This window comes from Drosophila willistoni (assembly GCF_018902025.1).
Source record: "Drosophila willistoni isolate 14030-0811.24 chromosome 2R unlocalized genomic scaffold, UCI_dwil_1.1 Seg167, whole genome shotgun sequence".
Taxonomy (NCBI): Eukaryota; Metazoa; Arthropoda; class Insecta; order Diptera; family Drosophilidae; genus Drosophila; species Drosophila willistoni.
The window spans coordinates 2,470,153-2,485,771 of NW_025814050.1; the positions used below are offsets into that span (position 1 = coordinate 2,470,153).

The 15,619-nt window shown below is 36.4% G+C and overlaps 5 protein-coding genes across 5 annotated transcripts; 3 read left to right on the plus strand and 2 right to left on the minus strand.

Moving 5' to 3' along the window:
- LOC111518849 (leucine-rich repeat extensin-like protein 5) lies at positions 1–969 on the minus strand. The gene is made up of 2 exons (XM_023176803.2): positions 181–969; positions 1–113 (listed from the first exon to the last, which is right to left on the minus strand). The coding sequence occupies exons 1-2, from the start codon at positions 929–931 to the stop codon at positions 109–111; spliced, it is 756 nt and encodes a 251-aa protein (XP_023032571.1). The 5' UTR covers positions 932–969; the 3' UTR covers positions 1–108.
- Positions 970–4,862: 3,893 nt separating this feature from the next.
- Positions 4,863–5,549, plus strand: LOC6644444 (NADH dehydrogenase [ubiquinone] iron-sulfur protein 6, mitochondrial). The gene is made up of 3 exons (XM_002066529.4): positions 4,863–5,050; positions 5,134–5,310; positions 5,378–5,549. The coding sequence occupies exons 1-3, from the start codon at positions 4,919–4,921 to the stop codon at positions 5,447–5,449; spliced, it is 381 nt and encodes a 126-aa protein (XP_002066565.1). The 5' UTR covers positions 4,863–4,918; the 3' UTR covers positions 5,450–5,549.
- Positions 5,550–5,906: 357 nt separating this feature from the next.
- LOC6644445 (protein insensitive) lies at positions 5,907–7,783 on the minus strand. The gene is made up of 3 exons (XM_002066530.4): positions 7,474–7,783; positions 7,297–7,401; positions 5,907–7,219 (listed from the first exon to the last, which is right to left on the minus strand). Exons 2-3 carry the CDS (start codon positions 7,306–7,308, stop codon positions 6,092–6,094), a joined length of 1,140 nt encoding a protein of 379 aa, XP_002066566.1. The 5' UTR covers positions 7,309–7,401; positions 7,474–7,783; the 3' UTR covers positions 5,907–6,091.
- Positions 7,784–8,571: 788 nt separating this feature from the next.
- LOC6644446 (early boundary activity protein 2) lies at positions 8,572–10,100 on the plus strand. The gene has a single exon (XM_002066531.3). It carries the CDS (start codon positions 8,739–8,741, stop codon positions 9,849–9,851), a length of 1,113 nt encoding a protein of 370 aa, XP_002066567.1. The 5' UTR covers positions 8,572–8,738; the 3' UTR covers positions 9,852–10,100.
- Positions 10,101–10,283: 183 nt separating this feature from the next.
- Positions 10,284–14,081, plus strand: LOC6644447. The gene is made up of 5 exons (XM_002066532.4): positions 10,284–10,553; positions 10,958–11,148; positions 11,891–12,005; positions 12,070–12,391; positions 12,456–14,081. The coding sequence occupies exons 1-5, from the start codon at positions 10,492–10,494 to the stop codon at positions 12,759–12,761; spliced, it is 996 nt and encodes a 331-aa protein (XP_002066568.3). The 5' UTR covers positions 10,284–10,491; the 3' UTR covers positions 12,762–14,081.
- Positions 14,082–15,619: the final 1,538 nt, after the last annotated feature.

The window sequence follows — 15,619 nt, forward strand, 5'->3', positions numbered from 1 at the left end:
TATGTTACATTTACGAAAGAAAAACTTGACTGTCAGTTGTCTAAAATGTTCTAGGAATGAGATTTTTCTTGTTCTCAACTGGGCTGAGTCATCGGGTATGCATCATTTCTACACTGCAAAAGTTTTTGCAAACTTAAAACTGTGGATAGGAGCGTTATTTATTTCTTTTTGATATCTTACCTTGCAACTGTAATATCGTCATTTGATATTCGGCAAGCTTCTCATCGATATAATCCTGCGACTGATTCGCAATAATTTCGGCTGTCGATGGTCCGAATTCCTCTTCATCATCATAAATCACATAGGATTTAGGTTGCGGAGGCTCCAACGGCACGCCCACGAAATCAATCTGATCCTGTCCGTGTTGTCTCGGTTGTGGTGGTGGTGGTGGCTGTTGTAGATACACCGGCGGTGGTGCCGGCTGTGGATATTGATGGGACAATGGTGTCTGACGATTGCTGTACATGAAATCCGAACTGGGTGTCTGGCACACAATGGGCGACGGTGTGGGCGATAGCTGAAAGGAGCTAGTTGGTTGTGCCCCATATGAGTTCTGATGTTGCAATGGAGCCGGTCGGTAGGGACGCGGCGATGGTCCTGCTCCTGCTCCTCCATAATAGGGTCCAGCTGGTAGTGTTGGCGGCTGATATAGTCCTGGTGATTGGTTGCCGCCTCCAGTTGGCCACTGTGGCCGTGGATGTGGCATTTGGGTGCCACCGCGTTGACCACGCACCTGCTGCTGGGCCAGCGGTGATGGTGACATGGCATGTCCAAACGGGCGTGGCCCAGATATTATTGGTGGTGGACTTGGCGCAGTTGTCCATGGCGACGGTGGACGATATAGGAAAGATGAGGGCGACGGTGAGGCAGGATTATGCGCACGTGGATTCCAACCACGCGGCCCATTGCCATATGGCGGTTGGCCAGACATCTCTCAACACTTGGCTTTGTTTCAAGACGATTCGAATTTTTTTTCTTTTATGGATTTCAGATGGGGTTCAATATTTCTTTTTTAAACACTATCACAAGGCTTGGGATTTAATTTAACATATATAACACTACGAGAAAGAATATTTCATTTAATTTTTAGTTTATAAGTTAAATTTATCATGCGAAGAGTTTGAAATCAATGAAAAAGTTGGAAAATGTTGGAAAACTGTTGACTAAAATTTAAATAGCTCTTCTATTACAACCTATTTTTCTTTATTTCAATTGTATAATCAATCTTATTTGTATGGAATTCAATTAATCATGTCATTTGTTCAGCAGACGCCTCAAAAATCACCTGAACACTAACCCAATTATGTCAAATTGGTCAGGAAAACTGAAATAAATCATGACCTATTCTTCTCTCTAAAATGTTCATGTGGCCAAAAATGTTAACCAAGCGTATAAATTCTAAGCTATTTTCAAACGGAAGTGCTCTCTGAATATTCAAAAGCCTTTAAAAATGGCGCTGACGCCATTCAAAAACCATAGAGTCAAAGAGAAAATAAATAAATTTATACATATTTTAAACATTTACTTGTTGTTTTTTAGTTAGGTGTCACAAATGTTTAAAAAATATATTTTAGTGGCAGATAATTTACAATGCATAAGAAGAAATTAACATTGAGAGAAAAAAGCAAGCTGAGCGATGCTCAAGATTAGCTAATGTCAAACATTATGAAGGTCTTTCAAAAATGATGATAGGGATACATTTGGATGTACCTACATATATATATATGTACATATATGTATATATGTATATCTATCTCTATGACAGCATATTGGAAGTCAATGATAGCAATTTATCAAAAAGCACTGCGAAAAAATCGTTCTTTGAAGATAATAGAAAATTGTCAATAAAGAACGAGATTTAGAAAGTGAATGAATAAAAGAACTTGATATAAACTTTTTAAGTGTGATATAAAGCCAAAAACTATTGATATTGTGATTTCAAGAAGTACATATTGAAATGTATTGAAAATAGTATTCTACTTATACATAAAGTACCTACATAAATATGTAGGTACAGTGGCGCCAAAAAATTTGAGACATCAATTTATTGATCGTAAATTCTGATTTCTTATGATTTTTTCGGTCACTCTATTGAGATGATGTACCGTAAATTTTGTGCGCTCATCTTTAACGGTTTGTTTTAAGAAGATTTTGAAAAGAAGCCCCCAAATTCGGACACGGCTATAAGAAACAAACACATTTTGAAATTATTTCGATGGATATACGTGTAATAATCTGAAGTTTTTGTTTCTAAAATATCTATTACTATTCATATTTTTTGATTTGATGTACTAAGATCTATTTGCTGCCTTGAAAAATCTATTAATTAATTAGTGGGTCGAATTTAATTACCCGAATATTGTGTTTTGTGTAAGGGTAATGAGATTATACCGATATAGCACAAAAATGTATACAATTTCAATTATCCTAATATTGTCTGTTTCCAAAAGATTATGTTTTTGAAAATTCTACTGATATAGCACAGATTTCTATACAAATTTTAGAAATTAAATTAAAATTTATTAAATCGACCATTTGTCATTTTATAAGAGTTCTTAGGTAAATACTATGATTATATATAAACTAACAAAGTCAATTTTCTCATTTAGTGGCTTATAGTTATAAATTTATCAAACTGACTGTGCCTTTATCTGAATCCTGTTCAGAATTTAGTGGTTTATAGGTTTAAAAAAGATTCAACTCTATCAAAAAAAGTAACTGACTGTGAATTCTGTTTTAACTTAATTAGTTTTTGCCTTAAAAAGTCCCTTTTTTGTGTTTTTAGAAACTTTAGTCAACATAAACATTGTCAAACAATCACAAATGTTTCATTTTAGTCAAAGACTACTGTTTAAATTATTAAAAGAAATTGTTTTTTTAAGGCACATGGTTCCATAAAGTTTTCCACTTGTGTCATTAGTTTGCATTTTTATGGATTTTCCAGTGGGGAAACGAAAATAAAATTTGCACAGTGTAGGCGTTATAGATCGGTCCGATCGTCCCACCACTTCACTACAAAGAAAAGCACACGTCCCCTAGCAGCAGCAGCAACAACACCAACGCCAGCAACATCATCATTTGCGTCCACATTCACATCATCCCATGCAGACTTTTCACTATTGTGGCGGTGGCGGAGACGGTGGTGGTGGTGGTGGTGATGGTGGTGCTACTCTGGGCGCTTTTCTCGTATTATTCAAAAATAGAAATGAACTCAGTTCGTTAAACTTTTGGTTGAAACGAAAAGATGATGCAGCAGCCGTCGATCTGCCACACAGCATGCTTCATTTTGCTTTTCTTATTTTCTTTTTGGATTTAAGATTTTAATGGTTTTCCATTTGCTTCATTATGATATTGATTGGAGTTTTAGAATTGAATTTGATGGCACATGTTTCGAATGACTTTTCCCTCACGCTTGCGTGTGGGAAATGTGGTTTTCACGTGTTTTCGTCGTTTCATTTCATTTCTTTTTATTTCGAAAATCACAGACACGCTTGCCGCATTCACCGATGATTACATAATCCATGAAAATTTTTCGCAAATTATTTTTCATTTGCCGTATTTTGAATTGAGAACTAACCATATTACAATAAGGAACAAACCGACAAACGGATTTTTTTTATCTTTGTAGTATTAACTGAACAATTCCAATTTTAATATATTAAACTATATATAAATATATATGTATGTATGTATATATATATAGATATATCTATGGCAGAAGACTTTGAAAAAACTTTGAATATTGTAGAGGAAAAACCGAGAACAACACTCGACGAGCACGAAACACTAACTGAATCGTTGCCAGGAGGAGACAGACAAAATTTAGCTGCGTCTACCACCGCCGATCTTGGATGCTGTGGAGGGGAAAAGACCACATCAAGTGCGCACGACGCACTTAACGAACTTTCCTTTATCCTCTCTCCCTCTCGGCAATTTCACTTGCCGGCAAAATTTTCTTTTAACAGCGCATGCTCCAAGGGAAAACACTACGCTTCTCGGCGCTTTTGTTTATATTCTACCCATTCTAAATAGAACAATGTGGAAAACAAACTCGTCGATCGGCATGACATGGAACAGTGCCAAGAAAAACACCGTTCACAACACATAGATGGTGGGTTTTGGGCTTTTTTAGGGGGCTGGACATTACCTCTTCAGTAGTTTATACATTCCAGTTCCCACGGTTTAATCTACGGCCACTATTCCTGGGTGTGATGAATTCGTACGAATACGTACATACATATATGAATTTATATGTGTGTGTTATACATCATACACAGCGTCTTGTAAAACTTCGAAAGACCCTAAAAACCACACAAAAATTACTTTTTTCGGCATATTGGCACAATTTCTGTTAATGCATGAACTTTTAACTCACCTTAATTGCAAATTTTGAAGATAAAATCACTAAATTTTATTTGTATTTTGGCGAAATAAAACTTTCTTCTTCTTGCAGCGGAAATCGATTATTGTCCTGCTCGGTATTCGATAAGTGCGGATCGTGAGTTTCGATAGTCAGCCCTGGATTTATTCAGGGTCACCAAAAAAATCGAAAAAGGTCAAACATATTGTGGAAATTTTCTTACCAAAAAAGCAAGCGTCAAAATTTTGGGTCGCAGAAAAAATATCCCCCGAAAAGAGAAGAACTTTATACACATTTTGGACAACATTAACAAGAAGTAATTTTTGAGGATTTTTAATTTTTGGACTGCTTACAACTTTGAAGCTAGAAGACAATTTTGAAAATGGCGCCAAAAATACCGAGGCAGTATTTTTAAGGTTGCACAAGGGCGACACCTAGGTTCTTACTGGAGACATCAATTTGTTGGAATTCATAGCACTGACAAATGTCAATTTGAAATATTTTTTAACACTCCACTTTCGGTAGTCAACACTAAATTTACTATTTTGGTTAAAGAAAATGGCAAGCAAACAATTGATAAACAAGTTAACCAAAGTTGGACGTTGTGGACAGCAATGGCTGAAACCCATGACGACCGTGCGCCAATCCAGCACACGAGGTGACATTGAGAAGGTCACACACACTGGTCAGGTGAGTCTGCAGCCCCTTGTTAGTGGCCATCGTCTCCTCCTTGCGGTTACGCAAACATTTCATCTCATTCAAACTTGGTTTAGGTCTTCGACAAGGATGACTACCGCAACGTACGCTTCACCAATGCCAAACGTTATGTGAATGAGAACTGGGGCATCAAACTGATTGATGAAACGGCTCCAATTGAAACCACTGAGCGTGTTGTTTACTGTGATGGTGGCGACGGACCACTGGGTCATCCTAAGGTGTACATCAATCTGGTAAGACTTTAATTTTGTTCATGACAAATGCATATTAAATTAATGAGTTTGTGTGTTCCATTTTAAGGACAAACCCGGCAATCACATCTGCGGCTATTGCGGTCTCCGCTTTGTCAAAAAGGATGGACATCATCATTAAGACCTAGTCCCAAATATGATCATTGTTGTTGCTTTACTTAGTTTAAATCTGCCAGCTAAATAAAATCCTAAAATGAGGAAAACTATCGAAAACTGCAAAAGAGCATTGGACTAATTAAGGACTTATTTGAGTGTGAATAGAAGTTGGCATGTTTTAGGATGAACTTATCCTACATTCTGTACTATAATATCGCAGATCATTAGTCTATATATTTAGTCTCTATATTTCGTCCTTCCAGATATGTTGATTGTCTAAACGATGAGCTATCTGGTGGAGGACTTCTTTGCTCGACTTATTCAGCAAATAGAATTGGAACCCTAAAATATTTGCTCCTAGAGAACATTTTGACTTACTAGCTGCCCTCTATGAGGAGTACTCACTGTTCTTTTGCAACTCCAATTAGGATTGCGATTTATTGAAATATCCGTTTTCGCAAGTTTCCAAATGAAAAGTACAATTTCATTATAAATATTTTCATTTATTTAAACTAGATCGTTGTATATACTAAGGTTGTTCAAAGAAATCATAACCTTCTTCGAGATCTTTATAGAGATTAGCCTAAACGTAAGGATTAAGTCAATGTATTGGAGACGTTTCTATATATAAAATAAGTGAGTTGGTGGGTTGAATACGTTTATATGATTAAGAAATACTGATATTCTCCTTATCGCCATCGACATTCTGTAGACTTAGTCTTTTGCCTTTTTGGATTTTCATCATTTTGTTCTCGTCGGCACATTTGGTAGTTATGGCATTGCGCACCTCCTTCTCACTTGCACTACATTTGTGAGTTACGGCGAATATGATGTCGGCTATTTTCAGTGGATCTAACATTTGCTTTAGCGGCTTATGCTGATCCTTAAAAGCAGGTGATGGTTTACCTGTCATGGAATGTGTTGCCAGGGTCTCACGATCGAATATGGTAACTAATAGTTTGCGGGTAGCCAGCGAGGAGGCAGACCAATTGATGTTCTCGAATATGCTCGCAGGAACTAGTGTGTTATTGGGACCAATTGAGACCATTACATTATCTTTCGATTGGGAGGACACATTGAGACTGTTTGTGTCATTTAGTTCTTGAAGTTTGCGCCGCTTTATGAATTGCAGGGGAGAGGATTCATTTTTGACAATGGAATCTCGATCCCGCTTAACATTTAAGATTTGTGGTTGAACTGGTTGAATTTGGTGCTGCTGCTGTGGCTCATGTGGTTTTTGTTGCTGCTGCTGCGGCTGCTGGTGATGATGATGTTGCTGCTGCTCCTCACCCAAACAGATTTCCAGGCGATCTGAATCGGCTGAACTACTGAGGCTATTCAAGGATTCAGCCGCCAAACGTATCTCAATGGCATCAGTATCATCTTCCGCTGTAATGATCTTATAGTCCACCACCTGGGTATGCCGCGGCTGCAGAGGCTGAATGGGTGCGCATATCACAGAGTTTGGTGGCGTCAAGATCTGATGCTGCTGCTGTGCAGGTGGCGTCGGCGGATCCCTTGTCATTGTTGTGGCCTGAATTCGTGCCGAAGTGGCATGAATTTGAGTGAGCAAGTCGGAATGCTGCTGCAATTTGGCTTCCAGGTAACGTACTTTCTCAAGCAATGCACGGTTCTCCGCTTCGATGCTGGCATCTTCATTTAAGCATTTCAACATTTTAAAATCATCCATATCTGTTTGAGTCCAGGCATTCAGGAGCATGGGCCGTCCATGATTTTGTTCGGTGCTAACAAAATTTGATCCATTGGCGGTAATGACGCGCTCTATTTTATACGACTATATAATAATAATACAAGAAATCTGTTAGATTTCAACTTCAAATTGTTGACGCGACTTTCGCCTGCAACACTTACTTGCTTGTCCATGGTTTTCAGCGTTCGAGCGTTCGTTTCGGGCGATGAGCGTCAACTGTCTGGCGAAAAATTGTGGTAAGTTTTTGGCGGCAAACTAGACTCAAACTGCAAAATGCGATCACATTAGGGGTAGGTTTTTCCATTTTGTAACAGGAACAATGCATTCCAACTACCTACCTACACACATGCAGGCAAACACATGTATATACATCCCTCTGTCGGAGTGTTCTATTGCTGCTTTGAGTCCTTGATCAGGTAAGCGTATCCTGTTTGTAGTGGACTATTTTCTATCTCCCAACTGGTCCAAGCTATCGATCGATCTCTCTCTCCCGCTCTCTCTCTCTCTCTCTCTAGTTTGTTCTCCTAAATGTATATCTATAACTATATGAATTATGTGCCTAAAGTGTATAAAATGAAGTAAATACATATATATGTACATTTATATTTTAATGCATTTTTTGAAACTGTATTTTAAAAATGTTAAATTTAACATAAAATGTAAACTCCTCACTAGTTAGCGACGGCAGAGTGAAGTAGTTTTTATCAATGTCAGTCACGAGTTGTCTATGACATTAATTATTAGATTTATGTATGCAGTTATAAAATATTACTAGTAATTGTTATAAAATTATTAAATTCAAACAGATGTTAAAGTAAAATGTTTGTAAATTTCAAAATAACATTTCTTATTTTGAGGTGAAACCACTTAAAATGAAAGATCCCTCTAGAACATCAACATGGACATACAAACACTTTGGTTCTCTGATCGGAAAAACCATCCCTCAAACTAAAATGGTTCGGCCTGACAAACCTATTGTATTAGCAACATGGGACAATTGATTTTTTATGCTTGGCTCAGGTAGTCAAACAGGAATTTCTTTCTAATGCCATTTTCCAAAGAAAATTCGCAGAAAATCTTTTGTTTTCCAGCTATTAATGAAAACCTACTCTGAATTCTTAAAAAAAATGTGTGAACATACATGATACATGATCATGATTTTGATTACTAAACTCTCATTCAATAAACACTAATAGTTTTGCGAGAGTTTAAAAGAAAAAAATTTAGTATTTCAGATACATTTGTTTAGAATTTCAACTCGATAAAATGTATAATATATTTCCACAACTAATCCAAAAAACGCATCATGTTTATCAAAGTAATATTTTCAAACAGTTTAAAGTACTTTCCAGTCACGAAAAGAGGGTTATTACTGTATACTTAAGTTTTTCCTTAAAGTGCAGAGAGGCCCCCAAACTTTATTGCCCAGCAACTCTGCAAAGTGACAGGTAGCACAGCTGGCAACCTTGCGTTTAAGCCGAAATAATAAAAATCGCGCGTAAAATCCGCATATTTGCCATAAAAGACATTTGCAAAACCTTTGCAGCTGCCACGGATTTGGAGAAAAACGCACATTCTCGTTTGCTACCTGTTACGCATTACAATGGCTGCGAATTATCCATACTTGAGCGAAAATGAACCCAGACCTACAAATAGCGTGGTCAACGGAATTTGCACATCAGTTTTACCACAACCTTCGTACGGAGTTCCTCATCTGCCACCGTATCCAGTTTACACGAATCACTATCTTAGCCAATTGGCCCCGCAGTTCGTGCCATATTATTACAAATTGCTGACTCGTCCCATTATGACAAACGAAGAAATGGACATTGAGAATTATATCAATTGCGAAGTGGCCACACAACGAGCAAACATGATGAGGAAACAAATTGCTCGGCCCCCATTGGGGCAGTTGCAATTGGCCAAAGTTTTGGAAACGCCACCTCAACCGTTGCCGCTTAAAACGCCCGAACCACCGAAACTACTGCCAATAGCGATCAAGGAGGAACCGATTCCAAATGCTGCAACTCCACCGCGGCGTATTTATAATGCAACACTAGTGACGCTGGGACCACGAATTAGATCATCAAGTCCTAAGCGCACCATTGATCCTTTGCCGCCTATCGATCCAAAACTGAAAGAGCAGGTGCTTAAGATACAGAAAAGCCAAGATAACTATTCCGAACTATTTGGACGATTGACGTCAATGCTTAGAACCCTCGATGAGCGCTATGATGCCCCAATGCGTCCCGCCAAGCGAATACGTAGAAACTTGTCAACGAGTTCCAGCGAATCACAGCCAGAAGTTACCAATAGTGTGGACTATCCACGTCGCGTTCAGCTAGCTGATGGCAGTTTTGCCTATGTTCTGGGACCAAATGGAACAAAGATTACCGCCCATCAATATGGTGAAGTGTTCTGGACGAATGCTCCAGTGGCCACAAGGTGTCTTCTAACCGCGGTCTTCACCAACGACGAGTTGGCCACTCACACGTTAACGGGAAAACCATCGCCTGCTTTCTATGGTCGCGAACGACCTGCAAAACTCCAATTGGATCAAGCAAAAGTGGATGATATTATTGTTTGCGTTCGCAATCGAACAGAAGGCAAGGAGCGTAGCATAAGAGCGGCTATTACTACGAAATGCGCCGATGTCGACAAGAAGTATAAACGCAGAGCCCTGAAAGGCGGCAATGAAAACAAGCCAAAAAACTAACGGTTAAATTATTAAGTTAAGCGATCCGCAAAGCTAGATATAATTTAGCTATAAAGTTGTAATTCCCCTTATTAGCAATATTTTTATGACTAATTTTATTCTGTTTATATTTTGACATGTAAGCTAGTTACATACTTAAATTGCAAGACCTTTCAGATTCCGACATGTTTTTTATTCAATCTGAGTAACCTTTGTATAAAAAAACACAGAAAAAGTTTAAATAAATATATAAACTCATTTGGCCCAAAATTGAATTGTATATACGAATATGCCCTATTGTTAAAAATTTAAGTGAGTACTCCGATATTTCTGCACGTCGCTAGTAATTTCCTCTCGTCTTCTGGCAGCACTGTTATTTTTTCAGCGTTGCCAGAAACTTTGTTAATCCATTTCGGCTTCTGTACATAATAGTCAGCTGTTCGGTTAAACAAATTTCTAATTAGTATCTGGCAACACTACACTGGTTGCAAAAAAATAAGCAAACCAAATCAAAATAGATAACAATTATTTCTCGGCGGAAAAAAACAACCCAAAGAAAAACATACACTAATTTGAGTGGTTTTAGTTCTTTTAGTTTTCCTTTCAACAAGTTTTGCGTTACCCAAATCTATAAAAAAGGATTTTTCCTGTTAACCGTGTCATGGATATATTGAAGAAAATGTTTAAATTGCAGGAGGCGGAGGCCGGAAAGCAGGAGCAAGAGTAAGTAAACAAGTCGATACATGCTTTCTTTTGATTATGCAAGTCTTAACATCAGCCCCATTGTCAAGTTATCAAAGAAAAATTAAAGATTAACCTAAAGTCGGCTTTTTCAATGGATCGATAAACCAGGCACCAGGCACCTGCTCTATGGTAGATACATTTTTAACCAGGATATACACACATATACACACACAGACAAGGGAAGTGTTGTGTTTGTGTGTGTGTGTGAGATATTGCGGAGGCTGCGTATTGGGGTGCTAAGCGGGTTTTCTTCCTTTCTACTGGGGGTGGGAGATTTAGGCAGGGGGGCTGGAAATCAGTTATCCGATTTGACTAAATTGAATTGAATTCTTATGCTGAAAATTTGAATCTTACTCTCTCTGCCGTTCTCTCTCCTTTCACAGCTCATCTATTTGCACTTCCAACAAGGATGAATTCCGCAAACCACAATGGTTCGAGGAGGCCGAAACGGATGATGAACTTTTTGATGATGATCGGAAATTTGCTTTCCAAGTGTTTACCAGTCCATTGGAGATTCAAAAGCACTTTGAAAGTCAATTGCAACGCCTATTGGAATCCTTGAATGACAATGACGGTGAGATATGAATGTCAGAAAAATTTAATAAATAAAAATTTATAGATAAAATTTATAAAAATTTATAGATAAAATTTATAAAAATTTATAAGTTTTATTGCTTTACGTAATGAGATACTCAAGTTCAGACTGGTTACAAATTGTTAATTAATGGAAAATCGTTTTGACATTCTATTGTTTTATAATTTATTATTGTTATGCGATCACACTGATTTAAGTTCACTATTTTTAAACTATATGATAATGAATTTTTAATCATTCTTACATAACTTTAACTTTAAGTATTTCATCCTTAATATTTAACTTCTTTAGGCAGGTTTAATATTCATTTAATTGGATTTTTCTAAAATATTCTTATTCGAATTTTGAAACTTAATTGCATTAATAAGGTTCCATTCCATTCTTAATTTTATATTGAAGTTTGAGTAATTTGAATTTTACTATTATTTACTATTATTTTACAATAGAAACTCGAAATGCCATATAAGAGTTTATAGTTAATGTTTTTCACAATATTGATAAGGAAAAAATTGTCTTATTGGAATGAAAGAAACAAACAGTTAGATGTCCCATTGAAAAAATTTGAGTGAGGGGTTCGATTTTAAAAGATAAATTTTATTAAAACAAATAACTGCTAGAAACAAGACTAAAATTAATTTGTATATTATGAGTTATATCAGCACAAGATTAAAAAACATTATGCCCAATGTTGATTAAATTTTCTCATTCCCTATTTCTGCAGATGGTTTTGAGCGTGACCTTAAAGAGGATTTCTTGAAGCCTGGTTTTGAAAACAAGATCCTGAAGGAATTTGAAAAGCAAAAGGATTTCTCTCTTGATACCGATTTGGATGGCGAGTAAGTTCATGAAAAACTGAAGACTTGAAGGTCTTAAATTATATTCAAAAATCTGTTTAATTAGAATCTATGCGGACCAATTAAACTCTCTAATACAACGTCTAAATCCTGGGGAGAAGTTTGTGAATGATGAGGCCACAGTCGGCAACATTTTGCCTTCTAATAGACGTGGCATGGGAAAATCGTTGCCTCAGCTAAAGCTAAGCGAAGAGGAGACTATAATGGGACGTTTACACGGCACCTTAACGGATGAGGGCCAATTGAAGGGCGGTGCTGCACGACGTCCGCCAATGATAGGCAAACCAGACATTATGCCACCCATGACTCCAATGCTGCCGCGTAGTGGCATGACGCCATTTGGTGGTGTATTTGAAGGCAGCTATCAGGTAAGTGGAAATCATGACTATCCTAAGGCGACTATAATTTAATTTTTTGTATTTTTCTTGTTAGGGTCCCAAAATGTTTAGTCAGAGCGTTATGAGCAAAACTGTGCGTAAGCCAGATGGCAGCTATGAGACAACCAAAGTGACTCAGGACTCATCTGGTAATAAGACAACCACTGTGACTCGCATGAAAGACGGACGTCAAGAGACCACGGTGACCCATCATGATGAAGGGGGAAAGGCTAGAGAGCCACCTCTGGGCAAATTACCCTTAAATCGTTCCATGTCCGTGTGGGATCAACGTCAGGTGTTTGCCAGTCGCAACATAGTTGTGACAAAAGAAGGCTACGCCATGCCCCGTAACCTCTGGTGACCAGTGGTGAACCCATCTAGCCCCAAACAAGATAAACGATCCCCACAACTAAAACTACAACAACAACAAAAGCAGCAGCAGCAGTATGAAGAACAGCGGTTCGTCGGCATTATAATAGTCCCATATACAACACATCCACACCACATCCAAATTAGAACTTACTACATTTTAGTTTACATTCTCCCAAGTGTTTGGTGTTTTAGATGAAACGCAATTGAGACAAACAGATGACGACGATATTTATTGACCATGATTATTTGAAGCCACAATTATTTGACTCGCTAAGAGTTGAGCGATTGTGTGTCTATTGTGTGAGGACGTCCATGTCCACGTCCTCCACTTTCAGTTCCCAGAGATAGAGAGAAAGCGAGAGTGTGAGCGAGCATGCAAGTGATTCCGTTCCGTTTTCTGCACTGGCCCTCGGCCCAATTAAGGCCAAATACTTGGTAAGTCGGTAAAACGGCAGCGGCAGTGGCAGAAGCAGCAGCATCAGCAATCAGCGATAGCAGCATACTCATCGATGTGAACATAATTGATTTGTTTCTCATTTCGGTTTTGCCTTTGACACTCCTTCTGCTTCTCCACCTTCTAGAGGATTCGACTTGAGGAACTCGAGGCTAATGCCAGGAAAAAGAAAAACAAAAATGTTGGCGGAAATTTTCAGTTTTTTTTATATAAAACAAATTTTTTATATACTACATATATATAAAAACTTATTCTTCGTGGTACTATCTGTGTCTCAATGTAGAGAAAGAGCGATCGAGCGTCAGCATCTAAAGTGCCCGTAGTAATCTAGCATACTCGAAAACAACAACAACAACAACAAAATCAAGACAAAAATGATCATTAAAATATGTTTTAAACTAAGGTTTATATATGCATCTGCATTATCCATTTATCAGTTGCATAATCCTTGCAATACTTTATCATTTATTTTATTTAATATATATGCTTATTAATTATTATCTATATGCAATATATATTTTAACACACATATGTCTTATCCACCCAGCCATGTATATAATCTTATGCATATATATATGGTGAATTTTTCACACTAAATTCTAACCTTAAGTTCAGGTTATCGATTCGACATATTATTATTCTTATTATTGTAATTTTTACTAATTTGTAATAATTTAAAATTAACTTCAATTCATTTAAAAATGATTCTTTTAACATAGAAACACAATGCAAAAGTTGCAAAACACAAAAAAGTAAAGCAAAAACTAAGAAAAAACAAACAATACATGTATTAGAATTATCATTCATACGAAAAAGGAAGAATTCAAGCAAATTAAAGTGTTGTGCAATATAAAATTGACGTTTTACTAATTTTATGCTGGAAATTTAAAAGGTTTGGAAAACCAACCACTTGACTAGATGTCGTTAAGAAAAAGGAATTTTGAAGTATTTATAAACCATTTTGGGGATGTTAAAATCACACACACCATTATCATCTGAAAATATTGATTAAATATTAAATATCTATTTGGTTTCTTCGTAGTTAATCGATTTTCTTTACAATTATTGAATATTTTCATTTTAAGGAATATTTTGAGAAATTTTTAATGACTTAAGCGGATTTCTTCTACATGTACTTGATTCATACCATTCCAATTCACTGTAGATGTTGAAGAAAAAACTTATTTCTTCAGTAACGTGTTCAATATTTAATTTTGAGCACAAATGTTTCGAAAACTGGAGTTTCTTCTATGTCAAATTTCTATGTTTAATGAAAACAAAAATCTACCTTAAATGAATGAATGAACTCAAGGAACAGAGTCTTCCTTCTTCCGCACAACATTCAAACGAAACTGTAACGAATTGAATGAATTTTAATATTAAACAATGAGTTGCTATGTTCAAAATGAATTTCAAAGTTTTGACACTAAATTTATTGCCTTTTATTTAACCGAGATGTTACATAACATTACAGTCACACTTATTCATTTCATTGTATACTTATCACTTATTCATTTGAATTCAATTCGAATGGATTCAATTGAGTTCAGTCATGCAGCTCTCTAGTAGATACATTCCACAAGTACTCAGTAATTTTATATCATTCACTATATTTTTATTCATACTGAAAATTCGTTTTGGACATTTATTCAGAGTTCCAGTTTATATGGATGTGTTATATCATCAACATTAAATTTATTATTTTTTATCAAACAACCGAACACCGAGAAGTAAAATGAATATTTGAATCTTGACTCTTCGCCATCCTCTTCAAATTGTACTATAATTCCTTGTTAATAATAGATTTTAAGTGATTGATTTGCATTCCTTTTTAACAGAATGAGTATTTACCTCTAAAAGTCCAAAGTCGAAACTCAGAGTTAACTTAAGCGTTTTGAACTCCAGAAAAACTCATAAAATATTGACTTCCTCGTTTTGTTCAAGGCCAGTTTCAAATATATACCATTTCCTAAGGGATTAAACCAATTAAAAATATTTTAAATTTTCTTACCAATACATTAAGTATTATTAATTCAATTTAGCCAGACCAGTAGAAAATAATAATTACTTTCCAAATACACTGGTTACTCGATTAACATGGAACTGGATTAACAGGGACTCGACTTTACATTTAAATATATTTTTATTGCTTTTTCCCAATATATTTCAGACTCCGTCGTAGACCGTATTCAGGGAGTTCAAAGTAAAAACTGAGTCGTTTTTATTTTGGACCTAGAGCCGGCAAAACCCAAGGTTTGATATACACATTTCCTTTTTTTAAAGTCTTTCAATACTTTTAATTGAAAACGTTGTAATAATTTACTGTCATATTACATGCACCCTATGTCTTAATACTTTGAGAAAGAACTTTTTAAACGAAAATGTGGGGAGAG

Excerpts from the sequence above, each read along its gene's own strand:
- LOC111518849 (XM_023176803.2), bottom strand. The coding sequence starts at position 931 with ATGTCTGGCCAACCGCCATATGGCAATGGGCCGCGTGGTTGGAATCCA.
- LOC6644444 (XM_002066529.4), top strand. The coding sequence starts at position 4,919 with ATGGCAAGCAAACAATTGATAAACAAGTTAACCAAAGTTGGACGTTGT. Across the intron at positions 5,051-5,133 it reads AGGTCACACACACTGGTCAG|GTCTTCGACAAGGATGACTA; the intron begins GTGAGTCTGCAG and ends AACTTGGTTTAG. Across the intron at positions 5,311-5,377 it reads CTAAGGTGTACATCAATCTG|GACAAACCCGGCAATCACAT; the intron begins GTAAGACTTTAA and ends TTCCATTTTAAG.
- LOC6644446 (XM_002066531.3), top strand. The coding sequence starts at position 8,739 with ATGGCTGCGAATTATCCATACTTGAGCGAAAATGAACCCAGACCTACA.
- LOC6644447 (XM_002066532.4), top strand. The coding sequence starts at position 10,492 with ATGGATATATTGAAGAAAATGTTTAAATTGCAGGAGGCGGAGGCCGGA. Across the intron at positions 11,149-11,890 it reads ATCCTTGAATGACAATGACG|ATGGTTTTGAGCGTGACCTT; the intron begins GTGAGATATGAA and ends CTATTTCTGCAG. Across the intron at positions 12,392-12,455 it reads TATTTGAAGGCAGCTATCAG|GGTCCCAAAATGTTTAGTCA; the intron begins GTAAGTGGAAAT and ends TTTTCTTGTTAG.